Source organism: Protomyctophum bolini (genome assembly GCF_963924005.1).
Source record: "Protomyctophum bolini genome assembly, chromosome: 7".
Taxonomy (NCBI): domain Eukaryota; kingdom Metazoa; phylum Chordata; class Actinopteri; order Myctophiformes; family Myctophidae; genus Protomyctophum; species Protomyctophum bolini.
In genome coordinates, this window is record NC_137868.1 from 22213787 (window position 1) to 22235846 (window position 22060).

General features: G+C 40.1%; 2 protein-coding genes across 3 annotated transcripts in view; both read left to right on the forward strand.

Annotated features, from left to right (window-relative positions):
- Positions 1–13960, forward strand: part of sv2a (synaptic vesicle glycoprotein 2A) — a gene marked incomplete at its 3' end in the record, with an annotated part of 38421 nt that extends 24461 nt beyond the window's left edge. The window contains exons 5-14 of the mRNA XM_080769079.1: positions 736–887; positions 1206–1339; positions 1972–2061; positions 2610–2717; positions 3751–3839; positions 7595–7759; positions 8403–8536; positions 10670–10876; positions 11369–11528; positions 13777–13960. Coding sequence (XP_080625205.1) covers positions 736–887; positions 1206–1339; positions 1972–2061; positions 2610–2717; positions 3751–3839; positions 7595–7759; positions 8403–8536; positions 10670–10876; positions 11369–11528; positions 13777–13960 — 1423 coding nt within the window. The remainder of the gene's footprint in view (positions 1–735; positions 888–1205; positions 1340–1971; positions 2062–2609; positions 2718–3750; positions 3840–7594; positions 7760–8402; positions 8537–10669; positions 10877–11368; positions 11529–13776) is intronic.
- Positions 13961–18861: 4901 nt separating this feature from the next.
- On the forward strand, positions 18862–20406 carry bola1 (bolA family member 1). Of its 2 annotated transcripts, none has more exons than XM_080767442.1 (2): positions 18862–18947; positions 19659–20406. In XM_080767442.1, the coding sequence occupies exon 2, from the start codon at positions 19698–19700 to the stop codon at positions 20148–20150; it is 453 nt and encodes a 150-aa protein (XP_080623568.1). In that variant the 5' UTR covers positions 18862–18947; positions 19659–19697; the 3' UTR covers positions 20151–20406. The 2 variants fall into 2 exon arrangements, with proteins under 2 accessions (XP_080623568.1, XP_080623567.1); XM_080767441.1 differs by having other exon boundaries at positions 18890–18947; positions 19675–20406.
- The last annotated feature ends 1654 nt before the right edge of the window (positions 20407–22060 follow it).

Sequence of the window (22060 nt, forward strand, 5' to 3'; positions counted from 1 at the left end):
GGCGTGTTCTCTCCTCTGCGTCATCAGTGCCCATACCCGAGGCAGGGTTGGCAAAAGGGCCTTTCTGTGTGGAGTTTGCATGTTCTCCCCGTGTCCCCCAGTAGTTCTGTGTGGAGTTTGCATGTTCTCCCCGTGTCCCCCAGTAGTTCTGTGTGGAGTTTGCATGTTCTCCCCGTGTCCCCCAGTAGTTCTGTGTGGAGTTTGCATGTTCTCCCCGTGTCCCCCAGTAGTTCTGTGTGGAGTTTGCATGTTCTCCCCGTGTCCCCCAGTAGTTCTGTGTGGAGTTTGCATGTTCTCCCCGTGTCCCCCAGTAGTTCTGTGTGGAGTTTGCATGTTCTCCCCGTGTACCCCAGTAGTTCCCAAAGTGTGTTCCGCAACTCATAGCCAGAGGGTCCACGAAATAATTCAGTTTTTTTGTTTTTTTCAAAATGTTTTTTTTGGGGGTTTTTTACCAGTGAATTATGGTATGTGTGATATGTGATCTTACCATAATCACAGTAATCCTTAATCATATTCCATCATTCAATGGCCTTTGGATAGAAATTAAACAGGCTCCAGATCTCTGTGTACTGACCTGTGTATGTTCATAGTTCTGATGTTTTTACTGTATATAGAAAGTGCAAATTGTGATGCTGTCTTTCCCCCTTAATTCTGCTTGGACTGTTTAGTATACCATTTACCACATCCTCCCTCCCTCTCTTATTTGTTTGTCCACTCCCTGCTCCTTCTCTTCAGCATCGGTGGCTCCATCCCCATCGTTTTCTCCTACTACTCCGAGTTCCTGGCCCAGGAAAAACGAGGAGAGCACCTGAGTTGGCTCTGCATGTTCTGGATGATCGGTGGCATCTACGCCTCAGCCATGGCATGGGCTATTATCCCACACTACGGTGAGAAATGTTACACCATTGACCATATTCACAATTTGGCCATTTTGTTTTTCGTTCATATTCTTACTTCATACAAGATTATGAAGTAAAAGCAAAATGTCTGCCTTTGGTAATATGATCAATTGGCCAGCAACTCAAGTTTTTGTCCACCAGTTAAAAAGGCTGCCTTTGCATTCCAAAATTACCCAACCTTCCTTCATTATTCCGTCGAATACGTTTAAAAATTGTTGGTCGGCAGGCAAAACAGACCACTTGTCCAAATGCCTAAAATTAAAATGCAAGTGTTTCCGAAAATTGTCCCTCTCTCCCACTGCGCAGGGTGGAGTTTCCAGATGGGCTCAGCCTACCAGTTTCACAGCTGGCGTGTCTTTGTGTTGGTGTGTGCCTTCCCTTCTGTGGCAGCCATCTGTGCTCTCACCACCATGCCTGAGAGTCCTCGCTTCTACCTGGAGGTCAGCATGTTAACTGCCCTGATTGTTGAAAAGGCATTTACCAGTACACAGGATCAAGGTTATTATAGTTAACTGATGACCATTCATAAAGAAATATTCACAAAGAAAAATCCTGCACACTGCTCTTGCACAGCAGCATCCATTTTATTCAAGCATTAACATTTTGCGGCTGCCATATATTTATAAAGTTATTTTCTCTCTCTTTTAATTTGGCACTGAGCCTTTCCATTGGAAGTACTCTGTAGATTTCTCTATACCACTGAGTCAATGATGGAGGTTTTTCGTGAATCCAATTAAACAAAATGCATTTTCTAGCTATTTAACCATTTCTAACTAGTATTTAGAAAATGGACTGTTTTCCGAATTTAATTTATCAAATATAAAATTCTAATTCAAATGGCCGAAAAATACACAGGCCCAGGAACATAGGCTACTGGTAAATTCAGCAAAGTGTAAAGTTTAAGTAGAGAGGTGCTGAAATTGTACATGACTTTCAGAGTTGCTGTTGTGTGTCTGCATCACCCCCTACTGTGTATCCTTCACTCTCCCTGCTGAGAGGCTTATGTCTGCAACTTAATGAGTCTGACTAATATATTCATGGTGGAGCTAATAGCAATGCCTGTATTTTGTAGAACGGGAAGCACGACGAGGCATGGATGATTCTGAAGCAGGTGCATGACACCAACATGAGGGCCAAAGGCTACCCCGAGAGGGTGTTCTCTGTAAGTATAGTCACGCTGAACTATGACTTTCCGTCACACATCATCAACTTTTATGCAACTGTACGTTTGTATGTCATCAAAAGGGAATTTGTGTGTTATCGTGGGACTATGGATTGCCCATGTTGTGCAGTCTTTTATGCTGAGCATCGCTCCTTCATAAGTGAACACCATTTAGCTCAGCTGTCAAAGAAATCTGAAGGAAAAGATGTTTTAGTGCCACTATCCAGCTTGAAGCTGTTTTAACATGGAATAGAACACTACTACCGGTATGTGTTTTTGCTTTTGTTTTCCCACACTGTGTTCTGTTGTGGTTTGTGTTGTGAAGCACTTTGTAAACTTGTTTTTTATTATTATTATTATTATTATTATTATTATTATTACTATATGCACTATATGCACTCAATTATTATCTAACTTTATACCTCAGTCCATCTGGACAAAGATACAGATATCTTTTCAAATGGGCGTCCGCGGGCTGATAAGTGTCAATTTGGGGGTCCTTGACATGAAAAAGATTGTGAACCAGTGATGTGTGCTGTTATCTCCAGGTGACCACCATCAAGACAGTGAAGCCCATGGATGAGCTGGTGGACATGGGAGAAGGTACCAGCTGGCACCACAAGTGGAGGATGAAACTCAATGCTCTTTTCCATCAGGTATAGTGTATCTTGGTTCGTTGTGTTCTCTGCATTGTTATTGTTGTTGCTTTATTTACATTGGAGAGTGTAAAGCCTGATTTAGTTACGTTGTTGTGTGACACTGTTATGTGGGGAATTTATAGATTAAATAATATATAATTAAATGATGTGTAATTGTTGCCACAAGCATAAGCAGATCTGTTTTCTGATGATGCCCAAGTTTTTGTAAAAAAAATTAAAGCATTAGCCAAATACCTTTGTGAGAATTAAAGTCTGATACCAGCTTCAATGATTTTTTTAAATGGGACCCAGTGCCTCCCCGCTTGGCACTCAGCATCAAGGGTTGGATTGAGGTAAATCCTGCGACATACTAGCGACTCTATGTGTCTCAGGGCTCGGCAAGGCTTACTTATACCAGATGCAATTGTTTTCTTACAGTTTGAGCCAAATGCTGTACATAAACAGGCTATAGACCTTTCAAATCAATTCACATTAAAAATGCATTAACTCCAAAGCCCACAAAAGGTTTGGCAAATGAACTACACACATTGATATTTAATGTATTGGATTACCTGTTGATTTTCACAACATACTGAAATGTACATAATCCAATAAGTCATATACAATGGGCTCAACCACTGGTATGATCCTTGGTTTTACAGCAGGCAGAAATGGGAGGATACTATGACACCATTCCATGAATGATGAGTTAATTGAACTGAAGGAACAATGCACTCTGGAGTGTTTTAATTTGTCTGCCCATGCCCTGGGTAGATTATTCTTCAGTGTGGCATCAGTTTGTCTACACAGAGACTGTGTGATTTATGTCTCAGCTCCTAGCTGCTCCGTGTTTATCATGATAGTGTGGTGGGCTGTTGAGGACTTTTAGTTTATTTCTTGTTGTGGTTTACGGATGTTCTGACAAACTCTTTGTGTGTGTGTGTGTGTGTGTGTGTGTGTGTGTGTGTGTGTGTGTGTGTGTGTGTGTGTGTGTGTGCGTGTGTGCGTGTGCGTGTGCATGTGCGTGTGCGTGCGTGTGTGTGTGTTCCAGGTATGGAGTAACTTCCTGACTGTGTTTTCTCCTGAGTATCGTCGTACCACCTATATGTTGATGGCTGTCTGGTTCTCCATGTCTTTCAGGTAAGACAGAAAGAAGCCTTAATTCGATACACTTAAAGACCATTAGAAAATATAGTGTTTTACAATGAATCTTGCTAAAGAAAAGGAATATTATAACTAGAATGGGGTGCGATTAACATGCGATTCCAATTTGGGGTTGATTGAATGTTACTGTAAATTCATGATATCCAGTGTTTTTAGCAAGAAATAGGGTCCATTTGAAAGCCAAATTCAGGCAAACAATAATCAAGCACAAATGTTGTGTTTGATATTCAAAGATCACATGTGCCTAACATGGTGCCGGGGGTAAAATAAATCATGTTTAAACAGTGTCATTTGTAGCATTTGTGGCATAATGGTCTTAGTGAAGGAAAAAAAGTACTATACTTCATATCACATGTCTCTAGAACAAAATGCAAAATAGAGGAAAATCTAGTTAGGTGGAATATATGGGGAGTTGCATCATGATCCAAGGAATCCACGGAAAAATAAATATGATAGTACAATCTCTGAAAAAAAGTTCACAACGTGTCACATTGCGATGCTTTGTGAGCTTGTAGATCCGCTATTTTCAAACAAATAAAGTAAAAAAATGTGAGTTTGGAATCTATTTAAACCTTTTAACACCACAAATCTTGTATGAAGGTCCCTGGCACAAAATACTTTCAGATGGGGCCTGTGGCCAAATCCAGAATCATTTGAAATGAAAAAGTTTGAGAACCACATGGCATGGATAAGTATTGTCATTAACAGAGGCTCACCTCAGTTATGTTGACATTTATTTAAGATTTTTCATTGTGAATGAAATTTGCAGATGAGAACTAAATTAAATTTAATCTTAATTTAATTTAATCTAAATTAAGCTTAAAGGTAGTGTAGACAAGTTTCCAGTGTTTGTACACAGAAGTGATTGAGTGTTTCCAAACAAATTCAAAACTAGCTCCACCCACCTACCCCCGTCATTCTATTGGCTGAGCCAGGTCACTTCAGGCTATGGGGTTGTTGTTGTTGCTGGGAGGGACGCTATGGATATTGCGCTCGTATGGCTAAATATGACATTAAAAAATGATAAACAGATATCGTATTTATCCGTCCGATCAAGCTACGTTGAGATGACGTGTTATTCAGAGAAGCTGGTGTAATCACTTGTGTATCCTTTCCGCATTTTTCCCAAGCGATTCGCCTGGTGTCGCCTGGTTAGTTGGAACATCCACGCCCATTCTACACCATATAAGGCAACAGGAAATCTCGAAATACGTCATCATACACACGCGCAGAGGATTTAAATTCTATACAACAGCGCGATGAGCTTGTAGAGTAGTTAATTTTGACAGGAGGTTCTCTGCACGGACAGATATTCAAGCAAACAGCGCGAGTTATAATTATAAACGAAACTTGCCAACTTGGCACGCATTGCTTCACTCCTTGTTAAATGTCAGAACGCTAATAAGTTAACTGATGTTACAGTTACTTTCACATAATGAGAAAGAAGTTAATTTGTAGGCTACTGGTCACCACACGACCAAATGCTATATTACAACTCGGCAATGATAAGCCCTTACTGATGAATGCACTGCAGGGTTATAAAAAAAAGAAAGAACACTCGCCTGCAGAAGTAAAATAGATATCCGATTTTTTTAATCAGAGCTGCATTGATTAATGCAGGGAATAGATTAATATCATCTCACTGTCATCTGTCTGAATGCCATGTGGAGAATGGATTTGTTCTGATCATGGACACGTACACGTAGGCATAGCTATAAAAATTTCAACCATATACAGCGGGTAGCCTATATCCTCTTTGTCAGATGTAAATTCATTTCATGATGTCGTCATATTAAAATGATTCGCGGGACACGGCAAACTTGATTGATCTCATGATGAGATCAATGTAGTAGCCTACAGCCTACACAGCTACAACGTTGCCCATATTATAATTAATTAAGGTGAGCTGGCTTAAAACTGACCTAAACCAAATTGCACGCGCTGATGCCATAATGTGGATTTATAGGGCTAATTAGCCCTCGTGACTGCTGTCTGTCTGTCAGACCGGCATGTCTGTGAACCATAGAATGCCATAGACCATAGAATGCCAGTCGGGCCGGACCGTGTTCTGTCCTGGCCGGGCTCACCGCGCCGTTATATTAATTTTCCAATGTAAATTTCACCCAGATTGGACTCTGTTCAGCGGCAGCATGCTGCTGTCCGCCCCACACACACACGCACGCACACACACACACACACACACACACACACACACACACCGACAGTCAGAGAACTGACTCACTAAACAACACTAACACACACTAAACAACGTTGGATTCGTACAGTGCAGAATGCAGATAAGTGTCGGCCTATGTTCTTATTATAATTGTGAGTTTGTTTTTTAACACGATCTACAAGCTCACAACGCGTTGCATTGCGAGTAGCGTAGAGAAGGCTGTCAAGTGAGCAGCGCAATCGCGCATGCTATAGAAATATCCTAATAAATAAATAAAAAGGTGTCGGGGCTTGCAGGGGCAGTTTCTGCATGGGACTCTAGGCTAACTTGCCTCTAGAATGCATGCATAGGCATACAAGTGCACTCTGCTTTTATATATAGGCTATCATTTTTTTATGTGCTGAACAATGTTAGGGACACATGCCTACATATTGTATCTGCGATTTGGGAACTATTTATTGATTCAGCATGAAGACTAAAGCCTTCTGAACACTTGCGTAGATTCGTCCACCACCTACAGAGGTCCCGTAGGATTTGACGGAGTTTCCGACCAACCTACGTGAGCGTCAAGTTCACGGCCATTTCCATGAATTCCAAATTAATGTGGGAAATCCACGTAAATGCCGTTCCGCCCACGTCACGTAATGTTATGAGCGTAAGCGCCGTTGTGAATTTGGACCAATATCACAAGACTGACACGACAAGTCCCGCAAATGAGGAAGTAGGAAGTAGTGGAGGAGACTCACTGGCTCTCAATTCAATTATCTTTTATTTGTAATCGTGCATATAAAACATATTGCCCCTCAAATGCCCCAGCCACTACAGCATCGTTCATGTGAACTACTTTGTCCACGGTTATTCATTGCAATGAAGAAAAATCGCTATGATGATCCGCAACGGCTTGTCACCGTTGGCGAGCACGGGTTGAATGCATGCTTCAAGCCGGCCGGACCACCCAACCATGCGCTATACATAGTGATTCTCATAATTTCAATAGGCTTACATATTAAATCATAAACATACTATTTCACATGAACAATGGTGAAACTAAGATATGGGGATAATATTATACATTGCAATGATCGCATCTCGTTTTCATTATAATACTGCTGGGTTGAACACAGCCTCGCACTGCAATTGGCTAAAAGTTTAAATCCCCTCCGACGTCCCGAGTAGTAAACTGTAGTAGATATAAACAGTGCATTCAGCCACAGGGGGGCAGAGGGAGAGTGTGCTGTTGCAGGAGAACTCCTCAGCATCATAATAAAGGGAAAGATAGAGGGAAAAAAGGCCAACAAAAACATTCATATATATTTAAAAATTTGGCTGGAAACTTGTCTACACTACCTTTAAGCTTAATTTACCCCATCCCACTATTGTGTCTCTTGCAGAAAGTAACAGATTTTAGCGAGCGACACGATTATACTAAATAAAGTTTAAACTAGGGATTATTTGTATTGATACTGTTACTGTAGCAGTGTGTAGCTGGTTACTTGCACCCAGCAAATACTCAGATTTACTGTGTGAATCAATCATTTCATTTCTGTCCCCCTAGCTACTACGGCCTGACAGTGTGGTTCCCTGATATGATCAAGTACCTTCAGAAGGAAGAGTACCAGAGTCGCACCAAAGTCTTCATGAAGGAAAAAGTTGAGCATGTCACATTCAACTTCACACTGGAGAACCAGGTGCATCGCCAGGGAGAATACTTCAATGATAAGTAAGTGACTGTGTGCATGTGCGTGCGCGCGTGTGTGCTCGTGCGTGCGTGTGTCAGCCTTTATGAATCTGTATTCCTTACAAGCCTGTGTTATACAGTCATCACTTCTGTATGTGATCAATCTGAGAAGTCATTCGGGGCACCACCCCATTTTTTGTGTAGAGACAGGAACATGGTTTGGCTCCTCCCTTTTCTTAGTCCACTTCCTCCCGGGTGCTTCTAAGTTTATTCCTACTATCAACAACGCTACTTGTTTAGGGCAGTGGTGCTGACAGATTTGTATGTGAATATTATGTGATAAACTGTGTACCTGGAGTGCAAACTGACGTCTGATACCAATGTATTTTTCATTACTCAAAAACTCAAAAACCATTGCGTGTTCATGATATATTAAAAATGTATAAGACATAGTTATTAACAGACATTTAAGAAGTAATTTACAACTGAACTGCATTAACTAATGCAATGTGTTACCTCACCTGTTACATATTGTTGGGGTGTTCATAGCTTCTGCTGCTCTCTGGAAAGCTGTTCCCACTTTTCTCTGTCTCCTTGCCCACCTCTGTCCTTCACCCTCTCTCCACTTCCTCTGTCCTACATCCTTACTTATCTCCTGCTCCACCCGTCCTGTGCTCTCCCACAGGTTCATGAATCTAAAGATGAAGTCCATGGTGTTTGAGGACTCGTTGTTTGAGGAGTGCTACTTTGAGGACATCACATCCAGCAACACGTTCTTCAAGAACTGCACCTTCATTGCTACTCTCTTCTACAACACGGGTTGGTTGTGCACACACACACACGCATCCACGCACGCATCCACGCACGCGTGTACACACACACACACACACACACACACACGCACACACACACACACACACACACACACACACACACACACACACACACACACACACACTCCTCACTGTTAATTTAAATTGATTTTACTGTGCACAATCACATGAACTACAGTTGTTATCGGCTTTATCAGTTGGAAGTCACTGAAATTCAATTAGAGAAAAATACATTTGCTGTTATGTTGGGTAGACATTGTTTTGTCCAGTTGTAATGAAAAATAACTGTCAAGTGAAATCTAATTTATTTGTATAGCCTTTAATCACTGTTACAGTCTCAAAGGGCTTTACATTGCCATGTTTAACAAAGAAAACAAAATGACATCCCCTGTCTTTAGACTCACAGGACAGGAAAGGGATTTGCATTTGTTTTAAATGTATCCATTTAATCCTGTGCAATTAAATTAGTGTTTCATTGTAAACAAAATGGCTCACTAACTCTCTGTCTCCTACTCACTAGCTTATACAAAATTTGTAGCCTTGCAAATTAATGTTTCCTTGAAACCCAAGCCTAATCCTGCAGTATTGCAGCCATAAAACTGCAGTGTTCATTCACCTCAAAACATATGATTGGTGTTACTCATGCACATTGTAAAAAAGAAAATGTCGGGCTGATTTTGTTTTTCAGTTCATTTTTGTTCCAATTATCTATTATCCATGTTCAATGGTTGTAAAAATTCAGTTAAGCAACTTAACTAAAGCAACTGTGATGAGCACATACACACACACACACGCACGCATGCACGCACACACGCACACACACACACACACACACACACACACACACACACACACACACACACACACACACACACACACACACACACACACACACACAGACACACACACACACACACACACACACACACACACACACTCAATGCCAGGCAGGGGATCCTTAAATTGCTATTTGAATTAGAGTCATTCTACAGTTATGGCTAAATCCTTCTTTGGACTTCCCAGTCATAACTATGGGTGTCCCAGATAGTTGCCATGGTGTTTATTTACAGTGATGGTGGGAACTAACCACATGGGCCTGGCAAATTTAGGTTAAATGTAGTGCCAGTAAATGCTGGCCTGTATACAGTAGAAAACAAACACAGGCATTTAGTTTAGATTATTATTTGCCCCATATACGATTAGGCTTTTTATTATTAGTGTTATTATAGTTAATTAGTATTCATAGATAAATTATACTAGTCATTGTTATATTATAGATTTGTTTTAGTTTTTTTCACTACATTTTTATTGAGAAGAAAAAAGACATGCCTAGCATCCCTTTTTCTGGGGCAAAACAAAGATCTGCCCACCAAATCACTAGCACTACAAAGCACTACAACGCGATGTGAGCGAATAATATTGGAAAACCAATTATAGAGTCCAGGGCGACTAAGGTCAACGGTAAACATGTTTTTTGTTGTTTTGTAGACAATAAACTGAGAGAGTAGAGAGCGATAGTCCACCCAGTCCAGGAGTTGAACCAGGCTGGCTCGGGGACTTGCTGTGTCAGGTATTCTAGCCTGTGCCCTAACCATTCGGCCATCAGGTCAGATATGTCACTTTTTAACATGTTGGATCCGTATGACAAGTATACAAGCAGGCTCATCTTAAGGCATTTGATATCGCTATAACATTGCCTCACTGTGTTTCATTTTTGGAACCGCTCTGATTGCTATGCACGGTTGCCAGAACCCCGGATTGCATTTGTTTCTCAATAGCCGTTAGCTTCTGTTAGAGGCCGCGCCTTTGCACGCTTTTTTCTCTGAAACTAATGCGCTGTCCGTGGTGTTGAACAGATCGGCAATGTTCGGAGGTCTTTTCTGATTATCCGGTGAGCGCAATGGGAACATTAGAGTTTTCTAGACAATTCTTGACAATTCAATCTCGTAAACATAGCATAATCAACAAAAATCAATGTTGGAACAAGAGATTCCCATCATTGTCTCTCCTCCACTCACCAACTCTTTCTCTCTACCTGTCTCCCATCTCTCTCTCTCTCTCTCTCTCTCTCTCTCTCTCTCTCTCTCTCTCTCTCCCCCCTCTCTCTCTCGCACCACAGATCTGTTCAAGTACAGGCTCGTTAACAGTCGACTCATCAACAGTACGTTCTTACACAACAAGGAAGGCTGCCTTCTCACCGATGTCAGTGATGACAACAATGCCTACATGGTGTACTTCGTCAGCTTCCTGGGCACTTTGGCTGTGCTGCCGGGCAACATCGTCTCAGCACTGCTCATGGACAAGATTGGACGGCTGAGGATGCTGGGTAATAAGAGGGCTGGGTGTGGTTTATTCAGAAGTTTTTCTCAATCACTTGGATCAAACAACAAAAACAAAACAACAACAGTATAAGAGCCTAATAACAGTAAGAGTATTTCTCTAACACAGCCCGTGCAAAAGAACCTAACAACAATCAGAAATGGTCATGGTCATCACTAGTCCATCAATTGCTACAACATTGTCAACAAATGCATAGGACCTTTTGATCATTGTGTAATCCTGTAAAGTATTTGCATCAAGACTGGACTTGTGTTTAGTGATTCTATCAATGTAAATTTTAAATGTAAAAGGTATCTCCTATCTCTGCATCTATTGTATGGTTGTTTTACTTTTTCCTCCCTCTACTGCCTCACCAATCGCCGCGAGGATAAACATTTACACTTGAAATAACTACAGATATTTTAATATTTACTTCCATTCTTCCCATGGATCCGTTTGTCCAACCGTCTTTCTCTCTTGTCTCTCCTCTTCTGTCCAGCGGGCTCTAGTGTGATCTCCTGCATCAGCTGCTTCTTCCTGTCGTTCGGCAACAGCGAGTCGGCCATGATTGCCCTGCTCTGCCTGTTCGGGGGCATCAGCATCGCCTCCTGGAATGCACTGGATGTCCTGACCGTTGAGCTCTACCCCTCTGACAAGAGGTATGCATGAGGGAAGTGGTAGCCTACTGAGTCAGTGGGATACAACAGTGACCACACAGAAATGTCTGTGGGGAGGAATACAAAACCAACTAAATTGGGAAGGAAAAGGGGGTAAAAAATAATTGGCTACTCTATTTTTTAAAATTTAGGCCTGACATCGAAATAAAAAAAACGTTCTCTGAAAGAATATATACCTATTCAAAGATTTGTGCCGCATTTTTACGATTTTTCAAAAATGGCAGACCTACAAGTTCATGAGCTTGTAGATCTGCTTTTTTCCAATAGCTAAAGTATAACAGAATGCTTGAAACACCAAAAGGGGTTCCCGCCCCTTTAAATTTAAAGAGAATCCCTGCAGTAGGTATCAAAATCTCTGACATCACGGAGGAGAGGGGGACAGTGGAATTGTTGTCATGCACTGGTCATGCAAACGTGTAGAATTGGCATGTGACGTACAACGTGGTGTTTCCCCATAATGTTTGGTTGGATATGAGATGTAGAGCAAATGGTAGTGACATCACCCGAGGGCGTTAACAATCTGATGCATGGAGACTTACTGCCACTCTCTGGCTGAAACATGACATGCTTTATGTGATTTCCTTTGTTGACATTAATAAGAGGGGATGTTGTAGCCTACTTTGTTCAATGGGCTGATTGAAAATGGATCTTAAAGGTGATATAGGCAAGTTTTCAGTGTTTGTACACAGAATTGATCGAGTGTTTCCAAACAAATTAAAATCTAGCTCCACCCCCCTCCCCCCGTCATTCTATTGGCTGAGCCAGGTCACTTCAGGCTATGGGGTTGTTGTTGCTGCTGGGAGGGACGCTATGGATATTGCGCTCGTATGGCTAAATATGACATTAAAAAATTATGAATTTCTATCGATATCATAGTTACAACAATGACATTGAGTTGACATGTTTTTTTAAGGGTAACTGTAGCGTAATCACAATATCACAAGACTGACACGACGAGTCCCGCAAATGAGGAAGTAGGAAGTAGTGGAGCAGACTCACTGGCTCTCAATTCAATTATCTTTCATTTGTAATCGTGCATATAAAACATATTGCCCCTCAAATGCCCCAGCCACTACAGCATCGTTCATGTGAACTACTTTGTCCACGGTTATTCATCGCTATGATGATCAGCGACGGCTTGTCACCGTTGGCGAGCACGGGTTGAATGCAAGCTTCAAGCCGGCCGGACCACCAAACCATGCGCTATACATAGCGATTCTCATAATTTCAACAGGCTTACATATTACATCATAAACATACTATTTCACATGAACAATGGTGAAACTAAGATATGGGGATAATATTATACTTGCAAATTGCAAGTATAATATTATCCCCATATCTTAGTTTCACCAATGCGATTTCATTGCAAGTTGCAATGAAATCGCATTGCGTTTTCATTATAATACTGCTGGGTCGACACACAGTCACAGCCTCGCGCTGCAATTGGCTAAGACTCCGCGTCACCCCCCACACAGACCCTCCTCCCAACACGACGCTTCCGTCCCGCGACATAAACAACAGTGGATATAAACAGATACAAACACATAGAGGGAGACAAAGGGAGAGTGTATGTCTACAGGGCAGCAGCTCAGCATCAAAATATAGGGGAAGATAGAGGGAATAAGGCCACAAATATAGATAGATAAATATGTTGATTTTTGGCTGAAAACTTGCCTATATCACCTTTAATAATTCTAAAATGTTTATATAAAAATTTAACCAGAAATACAAACACATTCTGCATTTATCTTTAGGGAAGCTGGTGTTTGTGTTGGTATTTGATCCTTCAATATGTAGCTCCACTCAATGGACAAATAGAGGTACTGCATTGTTGTGTGCATTATGTAAAGGTGAACAAGATAAATGCCTTGATTGATTGCTTAATTTTATTTCAAATGTTTGATGTGCATTCTAAAGGGGGGAAGCAACACCTGTAGCAACTGGATTCAACAACAAAAAGATTTATTATTATTATTATTATTATTATTCTTTAGCTCTGTAGAACTAACCCGCATTTCCCTGTCTGTCTGTCTGTCTGTCTGTCTGTCTGTCTGTCTGTCTGTCTGTCTGTCTGTCTGTCTGTCTGTCTGTCTGTCTGTCTGTCTGTCTCTGTCTCTGTCTCTGTCTCTGTCTCTGTCTCTCTCTCTGTCTCTCTCTCTGTCTCTCTCTCTCTCTCTCTCTCTCTCTCTCTCTCTCTCTCTCTCTCTCTCTCTCTCTCTCTCCTCAGATGCACTGCATTTGGTTTCCTAAATGCCCTGTGTAAATTGGCGGCTGTGTTGGGGATAAGCATCTTCACATCCTTTGTGGGAATCACCAAGGCTGTGCCTATCCTTTTCGCCTCAGGAGCGCTGGCAGCGGGCAGCTTCCTGGCTCTCAAACTACCGGAGACACGGGGACAGGTGCTGCAATAGTGTGGCACCATACACTGTAAGTGGGCAGAAGAGTTACAGTAGCCACACTGTGAACAAGCAGCCTAAGAGCCCCCCAAACGCTACTCTCTAACCCCCTCCCATTGAAATGGTGTGAAATTCTTTGGCGCACAAATCCCTTAAAATGTAAATATTCTCAATTGTCTGTTGATTGGCATTATAAATTAAATACACAGTAACATCCTCAGTGTTAATTTATCCATGTGTAACTTCAAGAGTGTACAAAATATTTAGTACACTTGAGTTAAATTAAAACTGGGGTTTTTCACTGCGTACACCATGCACCGATACTTTCATGATTGGTGGAGCTGTAAAGCACATAAAATTCAGTGAAGGAAGACTCGCCAAATCAGAGGTGCTTTTTGGCACACTGCTGGTATTTTAAATACAGATATAAATTACTGTGTGTGTGTGTGTGTGTGTGTGTGTGTGTGTGTGTGTGTGTGTGTGTGTGTGTGTGTGTGTGAGAAAAGTGTATATTTCCTTTCCCTTTTACACAGAGATAAAAGGAAGGTAAATCTGGATCCAGTTTTCCCAATATGTGTGCATTTGGGGTTGGCGGTAAGGGGATGGGGACCCTTGATAATGGGCCATGCAAATAGACTCCACTAGCCCACTTTGCTTCAGAATTGCTACTGAGCAATTCAACTCACCTCTCAAGACTTCAATACATTGTAACTGTACAACCTTTCTCAAAAATGCAACATCTTATGCCTTGATTTGAAGCATTTTTGATGTTATGGGGTAAAACCAAGACATCCTCTCTTGGCTTTCTCTTCAAACCAAGACCTCTCCTCATCGTTTGTCTTTCAAGGTCTTGTGTTTATGTACAGACTTACTGCCATTTTATAGATTATAGAACATTCCGGGTTTGCTTTTATTATTGTTTGAATGTTCTATTGAACTCTTTTCCCTTTAAAACATTGTTTCCTTTCATCTTGACCAAGTCATGAGATCGTGCAAGTCAATCAATGGATTGGACTACAGGTACTCTGTTGGACAAAGGTGACATTTCTGCTGTCTATGTCTAATTTATACTTGGTGTGCATCGTGCTGACAATAGCTATCTAAAAGCTCACAACAGCATGCAACGTGCGTGTTGTGAGCTTGTAGATCTGCTCTTTCCTCAATGTTGAACTAAGAATAAATCAGGCTTTTGTTTGCCATTCTCATTTTATGATGAAACACAGTTTGTTTGCTCTAAACTTCACATTTAAAGCACAACTTGTTTGCCAGTGTGAATGTCCCCAACATCCCTGACTTGCTAAAATTCAACTCTGTTCAATCAATATTTTTGAGTCATACATCCAGTCGTAAGAAATGCCTTTACATTACGTATCCTCACAAACTTACAGTATGTTTTTCTTCTCTTAGAAATTGTGGTTTTGAGAGTGTTATGCATGTATCAAAGTATGTATGTAAATTTTGAAATTATGAGATTGAGAGTATAACATGTAAACATTTCGATGTGGTGCATTTCACTATCAATCAGCCCATTTTCAGATCCATCATATTTGTAAATTCTGACCCATAAAATACATTTTGCTGACTAATATTCTGCAAAGAAACACCATGAAGGTTAATGAACCTCATCACACTCTTAGGCTTAAGTTATACTTCCACTCACTTGACAAAAAGGATAGATACGTCAACACCTTTTTCAGTTGAAAATACATCATTTTTGTCAAGCAACACGGTATAAATTATGTTTTAAAGCACAGTTTAAATGCATTCAAATCTCAGATCTATTCTGATATTCAAGGATTACATTTTTTTATTTGATATTGTTTTAACCACAGCTCTTACTTAAGTATCATCGGCACGGCAAGTTGGTGACAACTGAAATGATGTTAAATATAATCTCTGTCAAGATGTTGTCCATGTATGTGACGGTCTCAAATGGTCTCAAAATATCAGTATATTTACATCATAGATATAGGAAAAATCTAAATAGATAAAATGTGTGAGGGTAAAAGTAACTAATCAAAATGGAACAAAAAGACACAACAGTCTAACTGGGTACATATATTTTGTATTTATTTGTTATCTCTGGTGGTTGGTCAAGGTGCAAAATGTGAATTACAGATAGACAGAAAAGAGATTACAGATAACTTTAGATGCTGACATCGCTTTGTGTTTCAAATGAATGTTTATATTGATGTGAGTGTGCTTCTTTGTTTGTGCAATATTGAAACTGTGTGCAATACAGAAGTTTTATGTTGATTTTGCCATTTTATATTAGGTACAAAGTATTTTAATTTGAGTGGAAATGTTATATGTATACATTTAAGATACATTATTGATCCAATGTTCAGGAAAGTCTTAAAGATTATAGACAAATTCCAATATGATAATGATCAAACAAAGAGCAGACAAAATTCTCCCAGAACACAATAGGAGTATAGGTGCTGTAATTACAATTCTTTACATTTTCTTTGATTATGGTGATTATTTATTGCCGTTATAACACACATTGAACAGTGATGATAAGCGCAGAGGCTAATGATACATTTCATAGTGAAGGCGATACTTTGTATAATGGGGCATATGTTTGTTTTAGATATGTACTAATGACACATGAGATCCATTGTAGAGAACACACTGCCAAGGGCTGAGAATACATGTATACAAATGTATCTACTGGTAACAGCACAGAGTGTTAGGGGAGAATATTGTCACATGCCCCTTTAATGCAGCTTATCAGCCAATAATATGTTCACAATTGCATGGTACAAAAATCAACATACAATGAAAGACAATGTTTCAGATTTAATGAATTATTTTTTGTCCAAACTGCCATTTTGTAGGATAGCAGCCATATGTAGACTCGAGACAGTTATTGAGACTAACCCACTGCACTAAATGTACATAGTTGTACATGCACAGTTATAAAATGCCTTGTATTCTTGATGACATCCAGCTTTGCTAGAGGTTTATTGAGAATCAATTTGAACATTTAGCAAGAGCACAAAGACCAAACGCTACCAAATGACCAGATCATGAATATGCATGCAGTTGTGAACATACTGTAGAGATTCTAAATTTAACATCTGAGAAGGTGACCATTATCTGAGTGTGCCATGAGTACCATCTCTCATTAATTATTGCCAAATATTTTGTATGTCTTAAGTTTACACATTACATCATCAAGTCTCTGATAAAGATATGAACATATGTAAATAAAATTAACTATTAAATAACAAATAATATATAATAATAATCTCCTTGTGCCCTTTGAGTTACTCAAAATAATGCTACAGTACAAGTCAGTTTGTCCGAATTGATTTAGGAAGCCTGTGGCCAGCAGTGAGAAAGACAGCAACTTTGTCCAGATGTCCTCTTAAAAGCACAGACATTAATAAATCAAAATCATTTGGAAAAAATGGAAACGTCCGCATCACATGTTCCTAATGTGTCACTCCATGTCCTGATTGTATGTCATCCAGTATCACCTATTCAATTCTAAACAACGATGTCAAAATATTTATTGCAAAGTTTGACATGGAATGCGGTGAACATGCTAATCTATCTATCAAATCTCAGTGAGTCGGTTTAGGCTTTGTCAAATCAAGATGGTCTATAGTAAATACGTACATATCTTAGCTTCTGTTACAGGGTTTTTTTGTATGATTATTATTAACTTACCTGTTGCCGGAGCAACAGTAAATTGTGAGTGCAAAAAGTTAACAAAGCAATAAGTCTTTGTGTATTGTCTCTTTCTCTCCCTAAAAGCTATTGGAAATCTAAGCACATTATATGCTGGCCTTGTCTGTCGAAATACTGAGTGTTGGTTTAATAAACAGGGCTGAACATGTAACATTCACATGTTCTATAAAACAACGCTAGGTCCTGAGGCTTTTGTCAATAAGATTGCATTGCTATTAACTAAATGTAACAATGAATCTATCACATTTGTCATTATACTGTGCTGTAGAGCCTGTAGTTGTTTGTATGTAAGTATAGAAACAGTTTGTGGAACCATGCATACCGTATATAAAAAGACAAAAAAGAAAGAGAGAAAAAAAAATCTGTAAAATAACAATACTGTATGTTGTCTTTGATTTTGTGTATTTTGTAAATGAGAATGGAATATAAATAAATACATCAATGTTAAATACTGGTTATGAAAAATATAGTTAGGCTAAATGTTTCAACGTCAATTCTATTTTATGGTGTGAGATTTTTTTTCTTATATTTTCTCATTGTTGATTTATTATGGAGGTTGCACTCTGTTGTGCAAATGACCTTTTAGAATTACAATGGATAACAAAGAAACATGAAGAATAAAGAATAAAAACTTAATTGTGTATTTCTGTCATTTGTACAGTTTTTTTTTTAGATCTAACAGAAACATATGCCATTAATGCAGATATAGCAAATAACTATGACTTGAAAATAGACAGTGCATGGTGGTCATGACCTAAAGGCCACAAGCCCTCAGCCTCAGGTGCTGTGATTTATCTCTACAACTCCCAGACAGTATTTTGTCACCATTACTTGGCAATAGTAAAGTTTCTCCATGGCATTTGATTATATTCTATAGGCCTATAACAGTAATAATAGTGATGATGATGATGATGATGATGATGATGATGATGTTGTATTAAATGAAATAGGCTGAGCAGAATTCCTCCTCTTTTCTATGTATATAAATGTTTATATTTAATACTGTATATGTGCATATAATTTCATCATCAAATACAGAAATAGATGAGTAAACACAGAAATAAATACGGTAGACAAATTCAATGATACATAAGACAATTAAGACCATTAAATAAACAAACAAATAATAATAAATGAATACTACAAAAAAAAAGGTCCAGAGCGGATCAAGGAGGGGCGGATACGGAAACGGTGTGTGCGGACTTTTTTCCGGTGATAATTTCTGCAGTAACATTTCATAACGTCCAACGTCCCGTCCGTGGACCGTAATCATTCAACAACCATAGTATTCAGTGAGCAGAAGGTGAGTCAGACTGTGTCTTCGCCGCTCTTCGGCATTCTAGTTTCTTCAATATACACGAGCTGCATTTTACTAACGGGATGAATGATTTGACAAGTGTATGTCAAGCTACGGCTAGCACAGCTAGCTAGTTATTGCTATGCCTAGTGTGCTTTAGTGTCAACTGTCAAACCGCAGTAGAAGGCTATGGACCAGAGCTAGGTCTGTGTCATTGTTAGCCCTACAAGCAGAACCCAATGGTACTGAAGTTTCTGACATTTTTGAGCCCGGTTCGGTTCGGATTGGGCTGACCCAGTCCCAGGGGGTTCCTGTCATTGTCAGAGCTGTCAGACGGTCAGACCCAGACTAGATGTATTTATTTCTGTATGGTGTTAGGTGTAGACGTATTAAAAGTAACATAGCACATAAAAGCACACATTGTTGTTAACAAAAATAATATAATAAACAAATAAACAAACTAGCATTTCATGTAATTTTAAATTGATAGCCAGTCAATCAATATACACATCATTGTTATTCTACATAATGATGCCGATTTGTGATATCACATAATATCATCATGCAATGACATCACTGCAATGTCATTTATCATCTATTAATAACAAATTGACCTGCCATGATGATTATTAGAGGTACAGCTGTTGAGGGAGTGTGCTGAATTGAGTTTTATGCTGTTCTGTGCCTCATTCTTTCTCTAACACAAGTGCCTTTCAGATCTGTTTACATCAAGGTCTCCTGCTGCCACAACATCTAATGCTGCCCTGCGTCCTCCGTATTGCTCGGCCTGTCTACACCTCTGTTGCCTCAACCCGGTCTTTGGCCAACTTCAGACCGCACATGGACCCAGACCCTAGTCGGCCCGTTGAGAGGGCCATCAGAACCAAGCTGACTAACATGCTTGAACCAGAGCACTTGGAGGTCCACAATGAAAGCCACATGCATTCCGTGCCTCCTGGTTCCGAGTCCCACTTCAGAGTCCTTGTGGTCAGCCCAAGGTTTGATGGTCTGTCGTTGATACAGCGCCACCGCCTGGTCCACGACACATTGAGTGAGGAGCTGAGTAGCTGTGTTCATGCACTGGCTATCCAGGCTAAGACCCCACAGCAGTGGGGGAGTAACCCTAGCCTGGCCAAGAGTCCACAATGCCTGGGAGGATCCAGGGGCGACCACACAGTGGAGGAAAAGTTGAAGGCTGGACGAGAGTGAGTCACAGGACTCCAGGCTGGACTGGACTGGATGGAATTGGTTAGAATTTACCATTATTCGTACCCCTTTTGCTTCATACTCCCTGCTCCCTGAGTAAGAGCAAACTGTCAGCTGTGTAAAATACAATCTATATTTGCTGACAATATTAGAGAAGAATAATATAGTTTTTTTAAATGACTGAACACAAATGGTCAACAGTTCTATAAACCAACATCCTTTATATTTCACATTAACCAATAAAGAAATAAAATGCTTATTTATTTTCAAAGTGAATAATGTATTTGAGTACCCTGATTTGCCTGATTTCTACCCCCTACAATTGCTGTCAACCTTTGTTTGTTTTGTAGTCAACTCCAATTTCCAACTCTCAACACAGGAAGTACAACATCAGTTTCAACATCTTGCTTCTTTGACCCAAATTGAATACATAACACCTTATACACTTATACACTAGCCCAGGCAACAAACAACAGATTTTTACTGCCACATTTACAAATGCTTCTGTATGTCAACAGATAACCTCATGTTGGTCTAAATTCTAAAACCAAATGTACAAGGCCAGGCTAGGGTTAGTGAAGTGAAGAGAAGTTCACATTGTAGACTGAAACAAATATGTCCTGTATTTTCTTCCATTGCTATTGAGAAACATCTGACTCAAGTATATGCAAATAGATCAATAATAGTATAGGCATTATAGGGGTTAAGAGACGGCTTAAAGCTAACGGCTTATCAGTAATTATCAGATTTGTCACTTGTATTATATAATATCACGGACGTATAAAGAAATCACGCGTTACACGACAACAATACCAAAAACAGCTGATCTACAAGCTCATAAGATGACCCTGTGATTATATGAACTGTTGCACTACCTACAGGTTTGGAGAGGCGTGTCATGTTAGGGGGCAGACTTCAGCTACTAATTTGGCTACAAGAATTCTGAGGGGCACCGTACAAACGGCTGACATGAAGAGGGGCCTGGCGATGGAGATGGAGGCAGCAATGGAGTATGCCAAGAGGAAGAACATCAATTATCACCCGTGTGGCCTTGTGATTCACCCTGATGCTCCCTGGCTGGCAGCCTCTCCTGATGGCAAGGTTTTCGATCCTTCTGAGTACCCACCTTTCGGTTTGGTAGAGTTCAAGTGTCCCAATTTATCTAGCTATGTAGACTGCAAGTACATGACCATGAAGAATGGCTCACCGGTCTTGAAGAAACAGCATGCCTACTACTGGCAAGTTCAAGGCCAGCTCCTAATGTCAGGCTTGCATTGGTGTGACTTTGTTGTGTGTGCGCAAGAAGACATTTCTGTAGAAAGAATCTACAGGGATCCAGAGGTGTTGTCACAAATCAGACTGAAGGGTGACTGGTTTTATTACTATTTTTATATGCAGACCTTTTTAGGAAGGGCATAGCTGATAGTTTGGTGTAGGCAGAAGAGGTGTGTTCTGTACCTATGTTGCACAGTAGCCTGGACACCATTTTCGTCTATGCAACACCCGGCATTCGAACCCCAGGTCTCCCACGTACGCTGGGAAGCATCTTATCCACTAGCCTAAAGGGTAATTTCCGCCACGGGTCTGGTGAGATATTGGGCTTTTAGTCTCTTGAGCCAATTCTGCTACGCCAATAGAGTACCGAAGTCCAGACGTCAATAAAATTGGATCATCTCAGAATCATCTCATAAGAATTGTGGTCCAAAAATAAACTGTCCTGGCGATATTGTCAGGTACGTGGCTCTGTATCGTTTACGATAGTCATTCATTTTTGATACAGTCCGTTTCTGGCGAAATGTTTACTAATTTGTCGGTGTGTAATATTAGTGTGTTAGTGTTTTTTCGCAGTCAGTTGATACTTCATATCCATATTAATCAAACCACCATGCTCTTTGGTTTAATTTGGAATACAG

What these genes read in the sequence shown, in the direction of transcription:
- bola1 (XM_080767442.1), top strand. Translation starts at nt 19,698, where the DNA reads ATGCTGCCCTGCGTCCTCCGTATTGCTCGGCCTGTCTACACCTCTGTT.